The sequence below is a fragment of the Acartia tonsa genome, chromosome 11 (genome assembly GCF_053477335.1).
Source record: "Acartia tonsa isolate MP-2025a chromosome 11, ASM5347733v1, whole genome shotgun sequence".
NCBI lineage: Eukaryota > Metazoa > Arthropoda > Copepoda > Calanoida > Acartiidae > Acartia > Acartia tonsa.
This window is the reverse complement of record NC_137270.1, coordinates 42,887,401-42,914,595: the sequence shown is the minus strand read 5'-3', so window position 1 is coordinate 42,914,595 and position 27,195 is coordinate 42,887,401. Positions and strand designations below refer to the sequence as shown.

General features: G+C 38.7%; 1 protein-coding gene across 1 annotated transcript in view; it reads right to left on the bottom strand.

The window, feature by feature from the left end:
* LOC145331294 (uncharacterized) overlaps positions 1-27,162 on the bottom strand; it is a 35,179-nt gene extending 8,017 nt beyond the window's left edge. The window contains exons 1-6 of the mRNA XM_080175911.1: positions 27,090-27,162; positions 26,356-26,464; positions 19,232-19,320; positions 17,167-17,248; positions 16,186-16,315; positions 15,724-15,796 (exon numbers count right to left, since the gene is read on the bottom strand). Coding sequence (XP_080032037.1) covers positions 15,724-15,796; positions 16,186-16,315; positions 17,167-17,248; positions 19,232-19,320; positions 26,356-26,464; positions 27,090-27,156 — 550 coding nt within the window. The 5' untranslated portion in view covers positions 27,157-27,162. The remainder of the gene's footprint in view (positions 1-15,723; positions 15,797-16,185; positions 16,316-17,166; positions 17,249-19,231; positions 19,321-26,355; positions 26,465-27,089) is intronic.
* Positions 27,163-27,195: the final 33 nt, after the last annotated feature.

Genomic DNA, 27,195 nt, shown 5'->3' with positions numbered 1-27,195 from the left:
AATTTGTGATAGTATATAAGCATACCCAAATTAACTCTGCTGCAAACATTACTTAACTTGATAACTAATTTGAATAGCTAACTAGCTCAAATTGACTTCATAACTAAACCTATATAAAAGTTAAGTAGAGGTGTTTCTACAGTTGAGCTTAATTAAGGATAAGAGTGCATTAGCGCACACTTCAGAATATCAATCAAAGCTCATACGCAAGTATATACAACGTAGAAACAACTATAGGTGAAGTAGATACCACACCCATCTATAGCTAAGCAAATTCAAAGAAAAGAATTGTTAGTTTAAACAGATTCTTGACCGTTTTAGACTATACCCATTATTTGTACTCCTCTCGAACTTTCGCTATTTTTATCTTAAAAATAGTACAACATCTCACAGGCTTTTAAAGAACTTACAAATAGTTCTAAGGCTTTACAGCAACTACCATGTCATCTTCCTGTGAACCAGGCAAGAAGAATGATGAAGCTGATAAGGAAACCACTCCTTGTCGGGGACGCTCAACAATACCTGGTACAAGAACCCCTTCAGCTAACACAGACACTAGAGACTCTGATGCTTATGAGGAGATACAAATATCCAATCTAGAAGAGCCAGAACAAATTGGTGAGAAGAATATGAGCCCTGAATTGAATGAGATATCTTTGGACTCACTATCAACTCAAGTTAACTCACCAGACTCGTGGAAAACTGATTTCCGTGTGCAAACAACAGTAGCAGAAGAGCTTCTACTCTCACAGAAACTGAACACAATACAACTTGGTAGTCCTAATACGAGCGGTTCACTTGAAGTTAGGAGGAATCTCTGCACAAACTGTACAAAGAGTGTAGTGCACAAGAGAACCAACAACACCAACAGTTCGAAGTCTAAAGAGAGAAGAGCTAACCACAGAGACAAACAAAATGCCAAGATAGAGGCCATCTCAAATTATTATAAAAGAAAATCCACTGTTAGAGAAATGGCTACAAAATTACCCAATCCCAAACCTTATCACAGGGATAACAGGGACAGGCATTTTCAAAGGAATACCAAGCGGGATTATCAGGCTTCTTATAGATTATCACCTGGACGCTACTGTGTAGCATGTGGACAATATTCTCACAACATATCAGATGGATGTAGATTATTGTGTGATGATACAGGAAGGTTATACCCAACTGTATTGACATCAGCATTCTGCACAAACTGTTATAAGATATATGGTAAAGAGTTATACCATTCTCGACATCTATGTCCTGGAAGGCCAGCCATGATGGAACTGTACCATAGTGGTAAGGTGAAACCTAGTGGCGTATTCAGGCAAACATATGAAGAATGGGCTAAAGCCAATGCTAAGGAATCACCTAAAGATTGTAACCTCAGTGGAGTCAAAGCTACCACAGCGGAAATAATTCTCAATGAGCCTAACGATCAAATAGGAGACAACATTACACCAACTAAGGAGGAAGAAAGGAAATTGTACCTTCATTGCTCTGGTTGTATGCCAGAAGAAATAGATTGTAAATATGACTATGACGTACGTATGACAGCCTTACTTGACTCAGCAACAGATAAAAACATCATATCAGCTATAGCAAGTTGTTTGGCATAGTAATGAACGATGATAAAAATCAGTTGGAAGAAAGTCATGAGCCACCAGTTACATGTGCAGATCACAAGATCCCTGAACCCGGAGATGTAACTCTTATGATTCGTCCCACATCATTTTCAAGCCGTCATTACCCAATTCTCTTTTCAATTGTATCTGAAGACCATGAGGATGTCGCACCTATGATAATTGGACTGAATGGTATTAGAAGTCTACAACTAACATGGACTCCCTTCACAGACAAGTACCGATTAGCACCGTGTTTGTATTCTATTCTTCACCCTGAAGGACCACTGAGCAGTATCTTCTGTTCTGACTTCGAGCTCCAGCTCTGTACAGGAGTAGTTAAAAAGATCAAAGCTAAAGAAACCCAAGTGATAGTGATGAATATCAACCACTTTTTCAACCTGGCACCTGGAACACAAGTGATCCTCAGCGACGATCATATTTCAAACGGAAACGCAGGAATTAAGATCTTACCTGGACAAACACAACTCATTATCAATGATGATGGACAACTCAGTGGCAGAGCTCTAATAATCAACAACTCCAATCACACTATCACCAATACAGTTATCACTGGTTACATAGAGTCCAGCGACCAAGCCATTGTCAGAGAGGTAGTCGTTGATTTCGATTTCACAGGATCATTCATATATGGACTACCTATGCTACCAGAAATAGATGATTCTGATGACGAATTGGAGCAACTTGCCATAGCCCGAAACACACCAGCTATTAACTAGATCACTCTAGCTACTAGTAACCAACCCAATATTATTCTTATAACCATCTGAAACACAAGATCATTAATCAAATCGATTAACTTTTCAAGTTGATAGATACACTCTAAATCATACAGCTATCGAACAGGGCACTCACATATCATGAGTGATCTTAATCTGATTATCATCTTAATGCTAATAAAATTCCTAGTCTCATCTAATCCTGAATGAAGTAGATTCATTGAAAACAAAGATGATGTTGTAGAGTTTAGGTTAAGGTATATGGTTAAAATTGGCAATCTCACACACTAATATTTCAAATCAATATACAAAAAATTGGGTAGTAATAAAGCTAATGTTTTACGGTATAGCTCTAGAATCTTCATACATTCACAAGTAGACAGAAAAGTCTTGGACAATCAGCTGTGCCAAAATAACTCTGGGACTTTGCCTAAAGACTGTTATTACTTGTGGAGCAAATCTTACACTAAAATTCAACCTATGACAGACAAGACAAAATTGTATAAAAAAAATATATAGGACATGACCTAGATAGTACACTCCTCCACCCCAGGAGCCCAGTATACTTAGGGAATATCATTAAATTGATTGAACTATCTAAGGCCGAAGTCTGAATCATTGAGCATACATTTTAAATATTCTGAAGAAAGTTGTGGAAATATACGCACATAAAAGAGAGAAAATTAGTTTAAGAAAATTTCACTTACTTTGAAAAGTTGTGACTTTTCCTTGGTTCCAAGTATACATGTCTATCGCAGTATAAATTGAAAGCAAGCATAGCAGTTTTCAAAAGATATATGGACTTACAAATTTTACTGAAATAAAACTTTTTATGCGCATATTCACAACAGTATGCATAAACGAACCAATAGCACACTCGATCTCACTTATGTTTTCAAGTTAAATAAAACTTTTGTCTCAATTCTAGCACAAAGGTGAAGCTTAGAGGACATTAAGATAATTTTGGCAGCTGGATCAATTTTAGTAGATTAACTAGCATATTGACATGTAAAATAATCCTGTCAAATGAAGCTGGCACCACCTCTAGCTTTTATGCAGTAGTCTTATTATAAATTGCATTACCAGAACTCACAGACCACTTTTATCACCTGATCTATTCCTTATATAATCATACAATACTATATCATTCCTGGTGACAAAATACCAAGCTTATCGTTGCGTTTGCAAGTCAAGGAAAACAGTATTGGAACACCTAAATTTAGGATTTCTTTTGTTATCCTGAAAACCCTATGAGTTATAATTCTTAAGTAACCTTGCAGTCAACATTAGATCTAGGAAACACATGTCGGATACTTAACCTATCAACATATAATAATGCCTGAAATATATGCCCAAAACCATATTGCGACAAAAGTATATCTAATTTGTATATAACAGTAATAAAAATAACTATCGATTGAAGATCTGTGCGAACAAAACTATACTTTTCATGCTTTTATTATGAGAACACAGCAGCAGTATATATTGTGATATACCACAATCTCACACATCAATGATTTTATTTTTAAGATCTAGTAATTAAGCAAGAAGCCATTGCATACCCTCAAAGAAAATTTCAGTCAAAAAAAAAATTTTTTTTTGCATTGCATATTGTACTCAGACATCTTTGAAAACTTAAAAATTTTATGCGAAAATTCATTCAGAACTTTAATATAACCCAAATACCAATGCATCTTGTCAACGAATGAATAACGGGTTTATTACATTTCTAACCAAAGTATATTTAGTATCGCTGAATATACCAAAGAATCAATTTATTACTTGTATTAACCCTAAGACTAAAACAACAATATCCTTCCTGAGAAAAAAAAGGACAAGTATCAATTCTTAACAGAGACACATAAAAGCTAGGTTAACAAGCCTAAAAATAATGCAGTAACAAATACTCATCTACTGACTTTAAAAACACTAGCCCCAATGTAAAAGTTTGAACTGTTATAACACAAACATAATTAATAAAAATGCCATAAAATATTTAAGTTGTAAACGCATATAAGCTAAATTATATTTCACTCTATAAGAAGAGAACATTTTTGCTCTTCTTTCCTTAAAGCGATATTATATGCTGTACGCAATTTCTGATAAACAGGGATAGTTAAAAGTTTAAATAACAAACCCCTATTTCTAATTTAAAAATACCAAAACGTATCAAAACCTGCTTTAATTGCTAATTAAAGAATGCAAATATAACTAAAACACATAAAAATATAAGGTAAACTTACAGAAAATTCGTGGAATTAATTAAAGCTACACTTTCTACATAAGACCAACTCTAAACATCAGACATATCCTCTCACAGTACATAGTAAATTGCAAGTTTTCAAAATAAACATGGTTGAAAGGAGCTCTGATATAAATACAGACAAGTTAAATACCCTTTCAAAATCAAAGAATTTCAAACCAATTGACGAATATTTTGACACTTTCATAGAGGATACAAAAGAGTAATTATAAAGTCTTACAATAAACTCATGGACTAAAATATAATTAACTAAACGAATACGCTTCCGCTTATATTTCCGGCTAAAGCAAAATCTGCAACCAGAAATATGTGCACATTCATCTCTGTATGCACAAATAAGCAGCGAAATGATTACCATTATAACAAATTGCAAACTTAAATAATACAAAACCTATAATTCTGGACACGTACAGAGTTCATATCTAAGAAACATTGAACATAAATTATAAATATCAGATTTCAAGAGGTATGAGTTCACTCCAATAACAATTACTTACATTTCCGTTTACCCTGTAAACTCAGGAACAATATAATAGTATGTTATTCTAATCTGATAACTGAGATATCATAATTTATGTAGAATTTTCCCACTCAAGGTTATATATCCAGTGGTAAAATTTACGTCTTCTCTGTTGACAGGGGGAGACCAACCATATACAATACACGTCGACTAAATAAGTCGATCCCTTCAAAAATATTTATACGCAAAAATATATAGAAGGTAAATTGTATATGTATAAGTTTTGAATCTGTATAGTCTAAACAGAATCAAACAAGTAATACAAACTGTACAAATATACGCATGGTACTACATAACCCAATATATACAGAATTGAGTTAAAATACCTAATATAAACCATGTAAATTACACAGGCATAACAATATTATTAGACAACCTATATATATGCCTTGAACTGAGATGAACTTGATTAGTTATTAAGCCTATAACCAATCTACATACAAAAAATATGTCAAAACTTTAATTATAGTTAGAAACCGGAAACGCCCACTCAGAATCTAGCAGTAGCGAAAGTGGGATAATAAATAGATTTTGGAAAAATAAGTTAGTTTATCATAGAACTCCAAGCAGTGAAGACCTTATTTATTAGTGTAAGTGTATCAATCAGAAAAGTAACTTTTGATTTTGGATATAAGCATTTACTAAATAAACTTAGCTGTTTAACAATGTATCCTAAGATAATATTAATAATACTAAGTATGTACTACTATAGTACAACAGCAAACACAATGACAGATTTGATACCCACTCACTATCAAAGTGGAGAGTATATAGGCTACACAGCGGTAGCAATTCAATCCATTCAAGTTGATATATCTATAGGCAATACAGCGCCTGAAATAGCAATCTATGATGGCCTGAAGACGCAATTAGACATTAACTACGACGGACGTACATTCACCTCAGCACAAACTAAACTCATAGGCAAGTTTTATACCAATAAAATTAGGGACTTGCTTATTGATGTAATGGAACTTATCCGCACGATCAAGGAAGCTATTGAAACAGTAACTCCCTTAATAAGTTCTAACCGTATTGAAGTGACTAATAATGTAAATAAACTTTCTTATAAGCTAGATCATGATAAGTTTGACTTTACACAGTTATTGCTTGCGGAGATAGTACCACAAATCGTAAGTGGTATAACTTTTCATGCCAAAGCAGCTAACTTTGTGCAAACAGCAGAATATTCTTATTTTGATAGCCTGAGCAACTTAGCCATCACAAACTTAGAAGAGCTTAAAGCAGACTTAAACTTCAGACTTACTCTAATTCAAGATCTTGCAAAAACGGACATCACAGACACTATTAAAACTTTTGTAAGGCAAGAGCTTAAACTGGACTATATCCATAATCTCGGATTGGAAGTCCAAAGCCGTTTAAGTGGTGGTACAACATCATTCACCACTATACTATCCATGGAATTAAGTTCTGAGCCAACAAAAATCTACAGATATGCACCAATTCCTTTTGATGAATGCTACATCGATTCCATTTATTATTTGGATAAAACCAAAAGAGTATACAGACAATCTTACTATAACGCTTATCTACCGGTTGAGGCTGACCAGTGCCTTAAGGGACTACTTAGCGTTAATGAGACATTGATAACCAAGCACTGTCCTTTGGCAAAACAGACTTATCCTTATGCTCACGTGCAAGATGGAATTGTCATTACTAGCTTGAGTGAGAATACTAATCACAGTTTAGAGAATGCATCAATAACTATTACGTCCACTCCTTTTATTATAACAGGAGGATCATATAATATCACATTGGGAGATACGATCACACAGTTCGCACTAGGCTATGACCGACAGACCACGGCACGAACTTTACCATTTGCATCGGAATCATTGTGCCCACCTAAACCTAAAGAACCATTGACCATTAGAACCATCTTCGCTCATATAGAAGAAATAGCTATATACGTGTCAATAACAATTATCATGGTTATAATACTAGACAGGGTCACTACATTCTTAGTCAGACTCTTGAAAAGGATATTAAGAGTATTTCAGAGGAGCCTGCGTATACGTGGTAGAACGCTTGCCCCTCAACGACCAGATGCACATCATCATAACCTAACGGTAATCTACGGCAGGAGAGGTCACCCCGCCGCAACTACCGCTAGTTATCGACCTAGAAACTCAAACAGAATAGTCAGATAAACATACAAGTTAACCTGATTCCTATGACGTGATTTCTAATGTATCCAGATAGAAAGACCTACGGACATTCCCAATGATATAAAAGACTTTGCCAAACGGAAATATAATACTCTTGTACTTACCTATATAATATTGTACTTATATTCTTGTATGTTCTTATAAAATCTCTACGTAATTATTATATGATTTATCTTAAAAGGTAGTGATAGAAACGGTAAGAAATAAATCGCATATATAGTAACTATGATACCAAAAGAACATAGCAGGTAATGTTATTACTTATTTAATCGTTATAAAATAAGCGAATTTTAAACTAGGCTAAACGCTTCATAAAGGTAACAATTTAATTTAATTATTATCATTACTAACGTGACAAATGAACAAGTAACGCTTATAGAGTAGCTACGTAGATGGGAATTTTACACAACATATATTAAACCAGTAATTAACAAGTATATATGTTACTTAAAAATCTCTATATTTATTTTAACAAAAAGTAGATAATCTTTAGAAAAAGGTATAAAAATTTGACAAATATTTCTCTTTGGTGATAATTATAAAGTTAAAACAATTTTGAAAACAGAATATAAACTTTCATTTAACAAATCTTTGGAAAATAAAATTGCGATAATAAGAAAAATTTCTGACAAGTTTTAACAAATTTAGTTAATATACTTTTGGACTTAAGCTGTATACTGGCACATAAGAAAAACTTCGAGATCATTAAAAATAATTGAGCAATAAATGCAAAAACTTATATATATATATATAGGCACATAGCCTATCAACGATTCTACTCGAATCAGGAAAATTCTATTTGGTGGAAATAAAACTTAGATTTAGCTTTAATGACGGACCTAAGAAAATTTTACCCCGAAAACTTAAGTTTTACGACTATTGAAGTAAGAATTAAAAGGGATGCTAAGTTCTATAATTTTGAAGGGAAATGATATTTACTCTAAACCTTACTAATTAAACAGTTCTTCCTTAATGAGATTACCCGATCAATGATACTACTTTAATTGCTCAAATATTAAAATTACAAACAGTCTTTACATGAGATCTCTTAAAGGTACTTGAATAAGCGTATTTAAATAGCTTTGTCTAACGTCAGTCTTTCAGTCTACTTAGATATTGGTTACAAAAAAAAAAAATATATGCTATTTACAAGTACTCTCTATATCACAGCACAATTAAAATTCACGATTAATGCACAGGGATGGATATAAATGAAATTTAGAGAAAAGGTACTGAGGCGCAAGTTTGATTAAATATCTATATATACATAACCCTTAAAAGCTAACAAGAATGAATAAATTGTGACATAAGGCTGAAATTAAAGTTGTTAATATACTATTGAGAAAAGAAAAAAAATTAGTTCGCTTACAAAGAAAGTAATTGATATTAAATGAAGTTTTAAATTATGGGCAAAAGAAAATACAACCTTACATCATTACTTCTTTACATACTAAGTTCCTTACAAGCTAACATGTATATACATAACAAAATAGCAACGGTGTAAATTATTTGGTCTTGTACAGTATAAAAGTCATAACGTCTAATATTTTACTAAATAGTGATCACTACTTGACTAGTTACATAGATTAAGAGTTTTGTCACACATGTCTGAACAGTTTTTGTCTAATAAAATTGCAGTGTCTATGACCAAGCTAACAATCGCCACTTCAACGCGTACGCTTAGGGCCGGCAGAACCCCGTCGCAGAGGGACACCCTCAGCATCGGACTCCTCCCTGCTATTATCTGACGAACGCACAACTGAATTCAGGCTAGCCGTCTCTGAGGCAGTCTCTGGCGGAAGGGCTGGGGTTGGGGTCTCAACTGTAAGACGCAGCCGTTCTAAGCCTCCAACAATTCTCTCCGGCAAAGGGAACTGAATCTCACTACCCATAGAACCGAACTGGCTGGATGGGATATCGATCTCGAAAACGTCCACTAGAGGAATTGTACTTTCCGCTTCCTAAAATAAGGAAGGAAATATAAATTAAACAGAAAGTCTTAATAAATACTAGGGAGAAATATAATAATGTCTACCCATATAGATTATTGGACAATCCTGATACTTTTAGAAAAAAAAAAGATTATCACATAAATCCTCCAAATTCATAATACTAACCATTGGAAAGGGATAAAACTATAGTTAAAATAAATTATTGTATATAAGCATAGCTAAACCCACCAAATCCTTTACTTTAAGTCACGTAATTTTGGCAAATAATAATATTAAAAGAATTTAGCAAACTTACCGCTGAAAGGTCTGCTGCAGATGGAGAATCAATGCGACTAAGGCATAGAGATGAACTATAGCTGGATCTCTCCGCGGACCCTCCAGTACTGGGCGGGCTAAACCTTAGCATGGTTGTATAATGCTGCTCCAGGTTAACTGAATTCGTAGCCTAAAATATAATAGATTTTATTAGTTTAATCGCAACACTAAAACAGAATTCAGGAAATGAGAATGCCTAAAATCCTGTAAAGCTATATGATTAGGTAGCAACTCAACCCACTTTATAATAGAATTAACATCTTAAAACGGTTTAAAAAGGACTTACGCAACCATACATTTTAAGGTTAATATTCTACCAATATAAGAATTTTAGTTGCAAACACCTCTAAATACGTGTACAAAGGTACGGCCTCTTTCTGAAAATTAATATAGAAAAGACTAAAGCATCTATAATTACATAAAGACGCTCTGATTGATCGAATATCAATGGGCGGAAGCCAGGACTTCCTGACGGGTTGTCCAATCCCGCAGGCACATTACTTCCAGTAGGTCGATCCTCGGTGGTAGATAGGCGGTGTACAGCAAACAGCCCAACTCTGGACCTCACCTCGGCTGGAGTTGATGGACTAACAGAGGGAGCCTAAAACAAAAGGAAAATATTAAAGTCTTGAAATAACTTCAAAACCCCAATGAGAAGCGTGTGGCACGAGCAGACTCTCAACCTTCCCAGAGGGAAATAATATTAGTTTGCTAATTAAGATTATAGTAAAAGTTAACTGGTATCTCAATTTGATTGCGGTAACCGAGCGGATTTCTCTGGTGACATAAAACGATGACAAGCGGTGAGCGATATATATGGAAGAGCCGAAAGTCAACGTTGAGGAAGTGAGAATAGGACAGAACAATCCTGCAACAACATGATGCTTTACTAGACAAAACGGGTGGCTATACAAAAAAAGAATACAAAACAGAAAAAAAAAAAAGTACAAAAGAAGAAAAGCTCACCTGTGTATCTGACAGAATATCATCCATCACAGAAGACGCGGCTTCGTAGATGCCTGTATCCGACGGCTCCACGGTTGGCGACGCAACTCCAGATCTAGTCCTGTTACCGCAGTGAAGAAGCTCAATGGTCCGGACGCCTATATCACGGAGGCGCGTACATACATCTCTTATCCAGCGAGCCAGCGACCTGTCTGAGGTGTTATCTAAACGAGTTAAAGTCTCAAGCCCCACAGCGCCGAAGAAGACAACTAAGAGAGCACAAGAAAATAAGCCTAAACCCAACAACATGTTGAACAAGCCATCCATGTTGAGTGCGTCCAGACTCGTCTTCTGGTCTCTCCTCGACTCGGCAGACCCAGAATCACCTCCGACAACATCGTCACCAATGTCACCGCAGGAATTCCGCATCACCGAATTGAGGAGAGACCAGATGATCTGTATCGTTCTACTAAGCATCAGTGAGAGATGCTCGTTGCCAAACATCTCCCCTTGATCCCTTTCGGACTCTGCAGCATCGAAAGTACTCCCATAGTCATCAACGTCAGCAAGGCTTGGTACCCCAGACGCGTCGCTGTACACTGAACTCAGTCGTCTAAGGAGGTTTCGAGAAGCGAGGAATTGGCGAGAGTGGCCGCAGCCGCTCTCATCAACTCCTCGAATCTCTCCTTAATATTCTGATGCGCGTCCAGGCTGTCCGGAATATACATAATGAGCGGATGTAAATTTAAAATAAAGGACTAGTGATTCTGAAAGGCAATATAGTAAAATTAATTTTATGAAAAAGACTGTATACACGAATCTTTTTTCCTAGTGTTTAAAGCAACTATGGTTGAGCTACCTAAACATTAAAACCTTGATTTATCATTTAAAAGTAAACTTACTTAAGTTAAAGAATGTGTAATTAATCTTACATAATTCAACGCTTAAAAATAGCTATCGTCAAGCTATCCAAACATTAAAACCTTGATTTATCATTTAAAAGTAAACTTACTTAAGTTAAAGAATGTCTAATTAATCTTACATAATTTAACGCTTAAAAATAGCTATCGCTGAGCTATCAAAACATATTCTTTATGATGTATCAAGCAACTAAAACTTATGTACTAGCTAAATCTGAATATTTTTAATGATGTTTTAAAAGTACCTATAACTGAGCTACCTAAAACATACTCTTATGAATTACTTATTTAAAAGTACCTACGATGAAGCTAGCTAAATATAATTTTCATAAGCGACCATTTTAAAATAAATACAGTTGAGTTACTTGTAACGTAAATAACCTATTAATTAAACGTAATTATAACTGAATTAAGTAAAACGAAAATCTTATTTTAAAATCTATAGCAAAATTGTTTTAGAAGATTTAAGTCAATATTCAATAAATTTTGATTACAAAAAGGGACGCTGTAATCAAAAGTTAAAACGAATAAAATGATGGAACATATCTGTGTCAATATAAGTTTTGCTTACGATGAACAAATTTAACTTTTGCAGACGGAAAACGTAAACAAAACAAGGTACGTCAATTTACCTGATGATTCAGATATGTCCTATCAAAACTACAAATATTATATAAAACAAAATCGTCGTAGATTGAAAATATACCCATATTGTTTCTAACCCACTTTTGATCAAAAATATAGTGATAAAGGCCTTATCGACGAAGAAAAAATATTTCCTGAGTCTTAAATAGTGGCTAACGAATGCAATAATGGGCGTATCAACAATCTAGAACATAAAAAACATTTATATAAAACAAACGAATTACTATATTTTATCACTTTTATATAAATTCTCTTGAAACTAGCGGTAAAATTAAACACTCGAACGCAAGCTCCGCTCGCAAAGACAATTGTTGTTAAAATGAGCATAATTATTGGGCCGCCAGCTATTTATAACCTCGCTCAAATCCAACCCCTATCACTTTTGACCGCCCAAACATAAACAAAGGGTTGACAACTTATTGTTACGCAAATTTTAATTACGGACGTCGAACGAGATATTTCATAGACATTAAGTCTAAAAGGTATACTTGACAGCGATGTAACGTAAGATATTAGTTTCAAATTGATTAAAATTTATTCATGTTAAAAATAAAATGAAATACAGCTAATACCAACAATGGTATAAACCATATGTACATATACAAAATATACAAACAAGGGTTACCAACTATTGTCAGTAAAACCTTATACTTATACATATATACGAGTAATGTAACCAACGAAATTAATACGATATGTAAATACTAATTGTACTTATAATTTTTATATAAAATATTGTTTAAATTCAGGAAACAGTTATATTTAACAGAAATAGAGATAACTAATCAATCCATTATAGGTCTATCTGTAACGAAAAGAATTTCTATAATATCCCAGGGATAAAATGATTAATAAAAGATTATTAAAAGTTCTTTTGTTTAGATTACCATAGCCAGGATACCCCAAGGAACCGGTTGGAGCACGCGCACTAACTCTTTTTAGGATCTACCATGGACCAGCCTGGAGATAACCTAGATGATCATGGAGTATTGGAGCCCTACCACCACCCTACCTTGGACGGATTATGTTTGTGTTCCTGTCAACACCTTGACGCTATAGACGAGAACAACAACATTATCACCACACCGGAGTACGATGGATTCTCAGAGAACCTGTCCATCACCATTAGGAATTTCTTGTTAAATACAGCCCTGAATACCAGAGAAGAGAGTAGAGTGGAGACCGATAGTGACATTAGCTCCAGCAGCACACTATCCCTCTCTACCGATGACCTCAACCAACTCTACTATGACCTGGAAAATCACTCAATCACCTTGGACGAGAATGGCAACGAGGTAGCACAAGTGGACGCCCTTAGCTACATATCTACCTCGCCCCCAACCTCAGTCTACACTTCGAAAGAGATTACTTCACCACCCAGTTCATCATCAGAAGAAGCTGAATTATCCAGAATAACCAAAGCAAAAACATTTATTGATGTGACAATGTTAGATAAAACTAAACCCCTCAAGAAAAGAATGTATTCTATTTGGGAGGTTTATCATCTTGTATACCCAGCCATGAAAATACGCAAAGCTTACTTTCTTAATGGAAAGCGTATTTAACTTAGCTTGGAATACATACTTATAGTTTATTATATATGCCTATACTGGGACTACTAAACTTTTTCTTTTTCTCTTTTTTCTTTTTTAACAACTTACCCCCATTGGAGATGCGATCCTCAATTTTCAAATTCTTTGAACGTACATATAAGACTTTTACAGAAATGCTTCGCATCCACAACTATCTATCTATGCTTGATATAAAGTCAACACTTTATAGAGCAGATTATGAACATTTGATTGACGTGTGCCCTGCAATTATCCAGTAGCAATCAGGCGCAAGACACAATTACTTTAGCTAGGCCCAAGGCAATATTTGTATCCTTTTATGCATTCATAGGCCTATCTCTACCTATATGACACCATATATGGGTAACGCTAGCCTATTCATGGTAATTTGTATGTGATTTGCTAATATTATATGTTTATTAAAGACATTATGTTTATTGTTAAAGTAATCATGTAAATAATCAGTACAAATATGTATGCCTACAACCATGCCTGATTTACGTCACATATTAACACACAGACATTTAATTGTACAGACAAACACTAAGATCCTGGTCCAAAGCTAATGTTATAGCATGTACCTCTTAAATTCAGTTAGTTATTTATTGACTCTCCTACCATCAACTTCTCTTTCTGGCTTTAAAAGGTAATGACTTAGTTGTTTGGCATGCATTGTAGTTTAAATTTAGGCCCCTTAGTACTTAGCATGAATTGAGCTTAGGCCTTATGTTAGAGTTCTAACACTTCTAGCACAATTCACTGCTTGGGACTTAGGGCACATTTCTGTCCTACTCTACTTATAATTTTAACACTTATCCTGTAAATATTTTCATACTTAACTTATGCACTTGTAATATAAATACACTTTATAAAAACATTTTCCTTCCTTAATACTTAATATACTTATATAATTCTGATCGAATATCAAAACCAACCATTTATTCTTAGATTAAAGCAACATAATACTTCGCGTGGGTCTTTTGTTGAGCTTCCACCAGCTCAACCAAATTCGTATTATACTTGTGGGAATAGAGGGTTAAGCATTCTAAACAAACGAACCGACGATGAGAATGTCTATGTGTATTGCAGTAACAGTAGGTTTTTAGTAGTACTCATAGAAGAGCGGTCTCCATACCTAAAGTTGGACAAACGCCCCATTCGCACCCACAAGGTTGACCTATATTGACATAACCTAACTATATATAAATATATATACCATACCTTGACCATATAGTTCAGGATGACCCTGTCTATTATGATAGGTTGACCCATATTAACCTAGCCTAACTATATATAAATAAATATAATATACCTTGACCATATAGTTCAGGATGCCCCTGTCCATTATGATAGGTTGACCCGTATTAACCTAACCTAACTATATATAAATAGATATAATATACCTTGACTATATAGTTCAGGATGCCCCTGCCAATTATGATAGGTTGACCCATATTAAACTAACCTAACTATATATAAATAGATATAATATACCTTGACCATATAGTTCAGGATGAACCTGTCCATTATGATAGGTTGACCCATATTAACCTAACCTAACTATATATAAATATATATACCATACCTTGACCATATAGTTCAGGATGACCCTGTCTATTATGATAGGTTGACCCATATTAACCTAACCTAACTATATGTAAATAGATATAATATACCTTGACCATATAGTTGAGGATGAACCTGTCCATTATGATAGGTTGACCCATATTAACCTAACCTAACTATACCTGGGTATATAAATAGATATTGCATACCTTGACCATATAGTTCAGGATGTCCCTGTCCATTATGATAGGTTGACCCATATTAATCTAACCTAACTATATATAAATAGATATAATATACCTTGACCATATAGTTCAAGATGACCCTGTCAATTATGATAGGTTGACCCATATTAACCTAACCTAACTATACCTGGGTATATAAATAGATATTGCATACCTTGACCATATAGTTCAGGATGTCCCTGTCCATTATGATAGGTTGACCCATATTAATCTAACCTAACTATATATAAATAGATATAATATACCTTGACCATATAGTTCAGGATGCCCTTGTCCATTATGATAGGTTGACCCAAACCTAACTGAATCATTCTGGGTCTAAATGACAGAATTGTACTTTAAGAACTAGAGATAATGAAGAAAGGGGAGAGATAAGTGCCTAGTCGACCAAAGTCGACCAACTTTCAAAAATAAATTGAAAATAAAAAGGGGGGGGGGGAGTTTATCACTATATCACCCCCTTCCCATCCCCCACCCTTTTACTTCATTTTCTAAAAATAAGAGGAAGTGGGCTCTGACCTTTAAGGGAAATCACCAAAAAAGAAGGAGAGAGATGGAATAAAAAGAGAGAGAAAAAAGAGTATCAAACCAGAAGGAGATAGAAAATTAGATAAGTAAAAAAATATAAAATAAAGAAAACCAAACAGATAATTTTTTAAGCAAAGTGTATCTGATTACAAACTTATCTAAATAAATTTTTCAAGCACAATTTCCTGAGCAAATAAGAAGTCTCTGTTAAGCTGTTGTGATTGAAGTTGTTGGTCAAAGGTTCGAGCCTCTGCGTGGCGAGGGTGGAAAGTTGCGTACCCGTTCGGTATCCGACCTCCAACTGCAGGCCTAGAAAAAAGCATGGATTTTAAGGGATAAGACGATTATGATAAACAAATTTTCCACTTTTGTAGATCAAACTTTATAGATTTAAATTGTTTTAATTGTAATTTTGAACCAACCAATCAAGATTTAATAATAGTTATTTCTCGCATCGTATTATAAACGGCTTTCCGCGGATATAGAATTTACAATTATAAAAAAAATGTTTTTTTTAGCCGGTGCCTTCGGCACCTCGGGGCTAAAAAAATGGTTTTAATCTTATAATTGTACATTTTTATATTCGTAGAAAGCTGGATATAATACGATGCTAGACATAGTTTTTTCGTATGGTTCCTATCCACCGGATTCGAATAAATACGAGAAAAGTATTTACAGTTTTAAGTCAGTAAAAGAGAATCTTCATTAAAACTTTGGGAACAGGTATAACTTGATGTTTACTAATGTTCCCTCCCTTTCTGACATTTATATGTCTAATTAAAAAAGAAGCTACTAAACTTTTTTTCTACCTATAATCTTAACAATGTTTTTAGGTGTTTTATGATGTTTTTAAAACACTTTCACCGTTTATAGCTATATCATATTAAAGTCCCGGCGCAAAGCCACTATAATGTTTTCTTTTATGCTTTTTTCGAATAATATCCGCTGGATTAGAACCGGTTCTTAACCATGCTCAAACTTATGTATAGCATTGTATTACAGACAGTTTTTTACGAATATTTAAATAAACATCATAAAATTAAAACCAGTTTCCTTTAGCCACGTGGGGCTGAGAAAATTGGTTTTAATAATATATTTTTTCATTTTGATATCCGCGGAAAGCTGACTATAATATGATGCGATAAATAATTATTCTTTACCTGGAAGAGTTTTCTGAATATTGTTGTGTCTCGAAATTTGTGTTATTATACCCCCGTCCCATATCAGCACTATATCTCTGATCTAAATATTAGAAATTTGTGTTATTATACCCCCGTCCCATATCAGCACTATATCTCTGATCTAAACATTAGAAATTTGTGTTATTATACCCCCGTCCCATATCTGCACTATATCTCTGATCTAAACATTAGAAATTTGTGTTATTATACCCCCGTCCTATATCAGCACTATATCTCTGATCTAAACATTAGAAATTTGTGTTATTATACCCCCGTCCTATATCAGCACTATATCTCTGATCTAAACATTAGAAATTTGTGTTATTATACCCCCGTCCTATATCAGCACTATATCTCTGATCTAAACATTAGAAATTTGTGTTGTTATACCCCCGTCCTATATCAGCACTATATCTCTGATCTAAACATTAGAAATTTGTGTTATTATACCCCCGTCCTATATCAGCACTATATCTCTGATCTAAACATTAGAAATTTGTGTTATTATACCCCCGTCCTATATCAGCACTATATCTCTGATCTAAACATTAGAAATTTGTGTTGTTATACCCCCGTCCTATATCAGCACTATATCTCTGATCTAAACATTAGAAATTTGTGTTATTATACCCCCGTCCCATATCTGCACTATATCTCTGATCTAAACATTAGAAATTTGTGTTATTATACCCCCGTCCCATATCTGCACTATATCTCTGATCTAAACATTAGAAATTTGTATTATTATACCCCCGTACCATATCTGCACTATATCTCTGATCTAAACATTAGAAATTTGTATTATTATACCCCCGTACCATATCAGCACTATATCTCTGATCTAAACATTAGACATTTGTATTATTATACCCCTGTACCAATATCTGCACTATATCTCTGATCTAAACATTATAAATTTGTATTATTATACCCCTGTACCAATATCTGCACTATATCTCTGATCTAAACATTATAAATTTGTATTATTATACCCCCGTCCCATATCTGCACTATACCTCTGATCTAAATATTAGAACAAGATTGACAATATCCATAAGTAGTGAAGAACAGAAATATAAATTTAGTAAGTCGAAGAAACGGACTGAAAAAAGTATTTATATAAATTTATTTTTCATGACTTGGATTTTATGATAATCATGTTCTCTAACAAAGTTAAACATATAGCTTGCTAAAATAACGATCCCCTCCCCCACCTCCCTTAACATCATTTCCTTCCCTCCTACTGGATGTAATAACTGACTAATAATAGAGAGGATAAATAGCAACCTAAATTGACGACAATTTTTCCCCTGTCATAATATCCACGTATATTCTTAAGCATTTTCAGAATCCTATTTCATATATGTAGAAGCTGAGAAATTTCAATTAATTCAATTCTTCCCTGTAGCATTATTGGGTAAAGTGTGTTTGAATATGTACACTTATATAATCAATAATATAGTCGGATTGTTACTATCTTGTGTTCCTATTGGTCCTCTAATGTATTGAGAATCTAGGCTTTCTATATTTATAGGAGATACGGAAAGTGGTTTTGTGACGTCATAAAAATACGTCTAAATCAATCTCTTTTTTAGGGGTATCCTTTTCCACTTTTCCTCTCATCCTTCCTTTTCAGACGTATATTTATGACGTCACACATGGCACTTTCCGTATTATTGATAGACAGACGGACAAAGTGTGTTAGAATATGTACACTTATATAATGAATACTATAGTCGGATTGTTCCTACCCTGTGTTCTTATTGGTCCTACTAATGGATTGATTATTGTTACCCATAACCTAATTGGGGTGGCATTCTCTTTCGATTTTATTTGCAAGGGCATCATCCGCTTGTAACTGTACATAGTAATGGGTTGCGCCTGTTTATGGGCAATGCATTCTCCCTACTTTAACCATATACATGTCGCCTACCTAACATAGCAGTATTAGGAACCATATTTAATGTCTTTAATTTATGACGCAAAGCCGGGCAAGTAAACGGATTGATTATCTAGACTTTCTATTTGTATTGTTTTAGAATACCTTGTAAAATAGAATCTTGCGGGTTTCTTCTCCTACGCCTTCCATCCAGAGTTGAATATCCTGTTATATCTCCATTCCATCCTATGGACCTAACAAAAAAATGGATCATTGAAAGAAAACGAAGTAGCGGGTTTCGTCGTATTTTCACTTAGCGTTTGATAGATTATTTTAGATTATGTAAATGTTAATGATTACCCTGCCCCCCCCCCCCAAACAGAGGCTAGAAATAGGAGAAAAGTTACTGTAAAAATAGGACGAAACCTGCTAGTTCGTTTTCTTTTCATTATCCTCAAAAATATATTTGCCGCTGTAATAAACCAATCACGCCTCTCCTTGTCAAAAGACAGCCAATAATATGATTGTATTTTTTTTAATGTGACACATGATAGGTTCATTTCAGCGGCAAATTGTACATTTGGAAATAAAGGATATGATTCTATTTGTAAATTAAGATAAGATTTGTAATGTATATGTGGTATTCGGCAACCGTGAGCCATGCCTATGGCACCCCTGACCGGGGTTCGGGGAAGGGCCAACGGCCCTCCCCCCGAGTCCTGGGGAAGGGGTCTGCCGACCCCCTCCCTATGCCTAAAATTAATGATTGAATCTGACAGCCTTATTATGGTTAAGCTGCATTGTTAATTCCCCCCACCCTTCCCAGGGATGGGGGATCATTATTGCCCAAACTGACTATTGTATATGTATTATATTGCTTTTATTTATGATTATTTATTCCTATCTGTGTAACTATTGTTTGTTGTATATAGCTTTAGTAATCCTTAGACCTTCAATAAAGGGACAACTGAAATAGATGCTGTTTGTTATTTAGTGATTGTTGGAGAAGCGTAGCTTCTCTATAGTAAGGTGTCCACGTCTGTTCACACTGCCGTAGTCTAATTGAACTCTGGTGTCTGCCATTTATCCTCAGCGGATACCACAACTTTTGGTGACAGCTGTGTGAGATTACGGCAAACCACAAGTGTAGAGCAGACGCACAGCTGAGGCTAAGGTACTCCCAGCAGTGAAACTGGCAAAACTGACACCAGCAACCTGAATTACCCACCCTGGATAGCAAGGTCTAACTCTGCATCCGGCAGTTGTGGAAGTGAAACAGCGAAACTTGACGGAGAACCGCGAGAAGCGCCGACATCTAACGGAGAATTGAGCGCTCAAAGGGCTGAAACAGGCCTGCGGACTGGCTGAAACAGGCCAAATAAGTGCAAACGGCTGAAAATAGGCCAACATTTACTGCAAGAGATAGCAGGATCCGAACCAGCAGCGCTAGCAGGACGGGACATTCCCTGCCGCCATCAGCCAGATTCGGATACACGGCGCTGCAGGACGGGACATTCCCTGCCGCCGATAGACTGAAACAAGCCAAGGATTCGAACCAGAGGCGTCGCAGGACGGGACATTCCCTGCCGCCAACAGTCGGATTCGGATATATGGCGCTGTAGGACGGGACATTCCCTGCCGCCGATAGGCTGAAACACGCCAAATAGCTGCGAGCTGCGAGCCAACATACCAGTGTAGTGTACCAAAGCAGAGAAAACTACGTCAACTCCAAGTATCCTGAGAGGCTACAGCGCAGCCACCCATCTAGAAAAGCAGATATTATATCACATTGTAGGGATTACCACCCTAGTGTGACGGCTAAACAATAGATTTATGAGCAAGGATTGGCAAACAATTTGTTGTGTATTGTGATAAAACTAAAAATAGAACAGGCTTGGTAAGCAAATCTGTTATGTATTGTGATAAGGCCAAAAATAGAATCTAGATGTAATATAACAATGCCTTGATAAACAATCTAACCACCCAAGCCTCCAGCACAACAAAATACACCCCTTATTCCAGAGGAAAGGGAGGGGCCCACTCTCCATTGAAGAAAATACAATCAAGGTGACATAACAAATAAGCCTAGGATTAAGGAGAAAGGGCACCATTACCTCATCACACAGTTACCTCAAACCCACAGCACTCCCCCCTTCCTCACAAGGGGAACGGACGGACTTACCCCGTCCCCTCACGCGCTTCCCCCCTCCTACCCACACTTGACTAAGTCCGCCCACGGTGTGGAGCTAGCGACCGGGAACACAGAGCGCCATTTACGGGTCGCGCAACAGAGTTCGGGAAATATCATAAAATTCAACGGACAAAGCGGACCAATGAGAGAGCGAGTTGAGGGATAAGTGCGCGTTTTACCTGTGTGCGCGGATTTGACGGTGCGTAAGCGCGCTGCAAGGAAAGGAGATTTCACGCACACACACACACACAGGAGCGGAGCTACTCCATAGCATCTAACAGATGTATTTTTAGAAAATAAAGAATTACCAGCTTCTCCCTCCTATCTATAGTGTGGTAAAGGAAAACCAAATCAGTTCCTGACAGCAGTTCAGACCCTCAACAGCTATCTACCCCTACCAGCCTACTCTACAAAAAAACTCAGAATAAAAACTAGTGACAAGTACATCTAAGTTATATCTTTGTAACTAAACTACCAACCTAGTGATAAACAGTGTTGGCTGCTAGGCTAGAAAGCCGCAAGTGATAAACATTTATATTATTGCCTTATAACTTTGTGTTCCGCCGCTGAACCGTTGACCCGATGGAGCAGCCGCAAGCGCCAGGAGGCGACCAAGCCCAAGGATGGCTCCAGGATGACCCCCAGCCGGCTCCAGCCGAGTATCGCAAGCTGATGCTGAGTAACCTGCCGGAGTATAGAGGGCCGCCCAAGCAATCTTGGAGCTCCCACATCCGCAGACTCGAGATGTCATGGGCGGCTTACCGCGTGCCGCCCCATGACACCCTCAACCGCCGCAACGCCCTTTTACTGTCACTAGTAGGGCAAGCGGCGGAAATGGCTTCTCATCTGTTTGGCGAGGCAGGCCAAGCCTTGACTTACGAACAAGTCAAGGCTGAGTGTGAAATGTTATTTCGTCCAGCCTTTGAATCCCAGACTTTGAAGCAAGCCTTCAGGGATTACAGGCAACACTCGACAGAACCTATACAAGCATACATATCCACAAAGTGTGCCTTGTATAGGGAGGCCTACAGCCATGAGGATCTCGAGTTATTAATCGATGAATTAAATCGTGGCATTCGTAACGCTAATGTGAAACGTGAAATGATGAGTCATGAGATCGCCTCTGTACCTGAGTACACGAGGCGAGCCATGTTCACCGTCACAATGATTACCAAGCAGCTGAAGGAGGGTGTGTGCCTAGTGGACGCCACCGACGGGCTCACAGGATCAGCCAGCGTCCAGTTGCCCAATTACGACGAGTCGGAGCCAATGGAGATTGGCGCCTTGGCTCCGGGTCTCCACCAGATGGGGAAGGTCGCCCCAGATGACAAGACTGCAGGCCGCTGTTACCGCTGCCAAGGGAAAGGCCACCGAGCCCGAGACTGTCCGACGCCTATGGAAGTCAGCCTGGAGGAGAGACGCACCGAGCCATGCCGTGACCGTCCTGCCAAGTGCGAGCGTTGCCACTATGCTGGCCACACGGCGGCCGAGTGCAGAGCCGACTGGGACCAGGTAGCCGGCCGGAGGCGCACTGCAGACAAGGGCGCTCCCCCAGGAAAGCCCAGCAGAGTAGCCAACATGGAAGGGAGCGCGCCCCCAGCACCACCGCAGCAAGCAGCCGCCCCCAGCGCAGCGGGCCGAGCCGATGGAATGCCGCAGTTTGGAACTGTTCCAGCTAGGATCAACATGCTGGGAGGCGCGGCTGAGCCCAACCGGGTTGGCCTGGGCTTCAGCCTCAACCATCTGGGGCCGGAGTTTGTGCAGCCCAACAACATTGCTGAGCCAGAAGTCCTGAGGCCCCAGCCCTTTAGCCTAAACATGATGGGGCCTGCTCGACCGAGCCTACCCAGCAAGAGTGGAGGGGCGCTACCCAGCGCCACTGAGACGGTGTATGGGGAGGCCCTGGCGGCCGTTGAACGAGAGAGGCAGGAGGCGCTAGCCAGCGCATCAGAGTCGATGTATGGGGCGCCACCCGGCGCCGCCACCTGCGATGACTGGGGGGTGCTATCCAGCGCCTCCCACCTGGTGCCTGGGGCGACAACCGTCGCCGCCACCAAGATACCTGGATCCTGGAACGAGCCAGCAGTCCCAGAGGAAGGGGTGACACCCGTCACCCCCAGCCAGCCAGCGCCACCAGCCTGTAGGGAGAGCCCAGCCATACACCATCCAGCGCCCCCTGCCAGCCGAGGGAACCCAGATGCCCAGCACCTCCAGTCGAGCCAGGATAAGTTAAATTTAACAAATGTATTGTATCCAAATTATTGTAAAACCCCAACCTTGCCTGTGCCTCATGCACCAGAGGCTGGGGAGATTGAAATTTGGGGATATAAGGACTTGCCTGTGCCACATGCACCTGAGTTCCTAGGGCAGGGGAGGGATGTGAGACAGGGCGAGCCTGTGCCACCCACACTTCAGCCCCATGCCACTGGGCATGCCATGGACAAGGGAAGGGACCACTTGGGGCTAGGGGAGCCGACACCCAGGCAGGCGCCAGTTGCCTGCCAGTCTGTCATTGGGGAGGGTATCGGGGTGCCCCGGACACACAAAGATAACGCTCAATGGAAATTTGTATCTAGCCAGGAGCAGCCCAGCCGTGTCCAGCCCCAAGAAGCAGCCGTGACCCGAGCCGAAGATCCCCAGCCGCGTGCGAGAGGTAGATGGCTGTCTGGTAGTTTTTCACACTAGTGGATGGTTCTGTGGGGACTACTGCTGGCAGCCGTGTGGCCTACAACTAGCTACGTCCTGGTAGGGTGGGACTGCGCCAACCCCACCCACGTCACAGCCTACAATAAGGAAAAGATGTGTAGCACGGAACCGCTACACCAGGAGGTGCCCCTGGGCCATGAAGTACATGTCCTGCAACAAGTCAAGGTTAGAGAAACAACAGGATACAGTTGCCAGCTCACCGTGTCCCAGTGGACATTCAGGTGTGGGGTATGGTGTCACCTCAAGGTGACCTCGGTCCCCACCCTCATGAGGCCAACCAAGATTGATCCAGAAACGTGCCGAGACCTGGCCAGGAACCGAGTCTACACGCTGCCAGGCAAGACCCAGCCACTGACGTTTCAGCTGAACCACCCCCTGTTCTTCACCCTCGATATGGTGGGCACCTTGGTCAACAGCCCAGAGGGGGTGGGTTGTGAAGGGGAGGACGTCCACTTCGAGGGCCAGCTGTACCGCAATGAATTAGTGCTCCAGGAACGACGGCTGCTGGTCAAGGAAGAGACCTACGTAGTAGAGGATGGACGGGTGGAGTCTCAATCTGACCACCTGACCCTAGAATGTCCCCATTCCGAGCTGTCTTGCATCACTGGGGAAGCAACCTACGTGTGGGACCACCTGGGGAGAGATTGCCCCTTGAGGCTGATCCGCAGCCTCCAGCCTAGCCTAGTGATGGATGCGTTCCTGGTTGACCATCAAGCTCAGTTCTTCATCAACATGACAACCCCTACCTCAATAGTGAACTGCGACTTTGAGGCCCATGCCACCAACCACCCAGCATTGTTCGTGGCAGCTGACCCGGCCGCGGCAGCGCTGCCCAGAGTATCGGCCAGGGATGTTGATGTCCCCCTGCAGGCCCAGATACATGCAGGTTACATTGGATTTACCCTGGAGACACGCATGAAAAGCACAGCGGCAGAAGAAGTAGCGGCCAATTGCTGGAAGCTCCAGCAACTAGACCCGGCCCACCCGGTGCGTGTCCAGGGGAGCACGTTCTCGGTGCTGAGGGGAGATGTCCTGCTCCAGCTTACCTGCCAACGCCACAAATACGTTGTCCGTGAAAGCAAGGAATGTTGGGACAAAGTACCAGTGGAACCCACAGGATTTGTAGACGCCGTGACACGGGTGTATAGCGGCCACGCCACCAAGATTCCCTGCTCCTCCACCTACCCCCTGACTGTGCACGCGGAGGAAGGCTGGATAGAGTTAACCCCCGCACCTAAGAAGAGGCCACCCCCGCTGGATACGCCCAAGCAGCTGCTGACAGAACCCTTGGATGACTTTAGTTCAGGGGGCTTGTATTCGCAGGCTGAGTTGAACGACTGGCAGCAACTGCTGGCGTTCCCAGCGTATAAAAGCGCCATGCTGACCGGCCTGTCCTATGGCTCATGCGTTCAGCAAGGTAGCTGTTCGGCCACCGGGGACCATGGGATAGTGTCCTACAATATCGACCGACTGGCGGAGGAAGGAGAGGCCGCCCTGGATGTCTGGGCTGGGTTCAGACAAGCTATCCACGAGTGGGGAGATGGCGCAGCCATACTGTGTTTGCTGTTGTTAATCCTCAAACTGCTGGGGGACCTGACCATCATTTCCCTGGCAGCCGCACAAGGAGGTGTACGGGCCGCCATGAATGCGATGTCACAAGTGTTCCTGTACCATCCAACCTTGTACAGGAAGGCCTTGGCCAGAGCCCGACTCACCCATGCCAAGTCCCGGGACTTTTCAGTAGACTGGGATGCCATTCCCATTGGCCGGGAAGCCGCCGAGGAAATGGTGTCCATGCAATCAGCCGATAGCGGGCATGACCGCCCAGGCAGGCCTGGACCGCCCTCTGGAAGACCCCGCGGCCCCTCGGGATGGGGGATCATTATTGCCCAAACTGACTATTGTATATGTATTATATTGCTTTTATTTATGATTATTTATTCCTATCTGTGTAACTATTGTTTGTTGTATATAGCTTTAGTAATCCTTAGACCTTTAATAAAGGGACAACTGAAATAGATGCTGTTTGTTATTTAGTGATTGTTGGAGAAGCGTAGCTTCTTTATAGTAAGGTGTCCACGTCTGTTCACACTGCCGTAGTCTAATTGAACTCTGGTGTCTGCCATTTATCCTCGGCGGATACCACATATACATACAGAGATCTAAAGGGATAAGACAATTGACGATACACATATTTTCATACCAAAATGACAAAAAAATACCCTTTCTTTAGATAAAATTGTAGGTGGAAAATATGAACACATATTCATTAAGATTTTAAAATAACGTAATAAATCTTGTTTTTAGTTTTGGACTAGTGGACTGATATAATAAACAGATATCACCCTTCTTCCCTCCTTACGATAAGTCATAAAACTATGCATCGACTAACCTTTGAGTCAAATTTTGTCTATGATCTTCAATACTAGTTTGTCTCTGGTCCTCAATACTTGTCTGTCTTCTTTTTATCTGTCTCTGTCCATTGTCTGTTGCATCAAAACCTAAATTTAATAAACAAGGATGACATCATTTTTGAAAACAGACATTCTCTTTTTCTATTATTTTCTATCTATTTTTTAAGGTTTTTTTTACAGAGAACAAGAACATGTATTCCTTCTGGTTGTGTCAAAAAATCAGAAAACGCAGTTTATTTTAATGACTCTGTAAATAGATGTACAAAGAATAATAATGAATAAATAATAGTGTAATTTAAAAGCTTTGTCTAAATACTTTATGTTTTTGTATAATAAATGAATATAATAGATATATATACAGCTAGACAACTAAATAAATAGATAAAAAATTACATAGAATAATAATGAACAGAAAGATAGACAGGTACTTTGTAATCTGTCCCATGATGAAAAGCTTTGTCTGAAATACTTTCTGCTTTTGTATAATAGATAAACATACTCAAACAGATAGACAACTAGATAAATAGATAAAAAGTTACACAGAATAACAATAACAAGAAAGATAGGTACCTTGTAATCTATCCCATGATGAAAAGCTTTGTCTGAAATACTTTCTGCTTTTGTATAATAGATAACCATACTCAAATAGATAGACAACTAAATAAATAGATAAAAAGTTGCACAGAATAACAATAACAAGAAAGATAGGTACCTTGTAATCTATCCCAGGATGAAAAGCTTTGTCTGAAATGTTCTCTACCACTGTCTCTCAGAGCCATACTAGCGTCCCTGCAGTGGATTTTTCATTTAGATTTTTA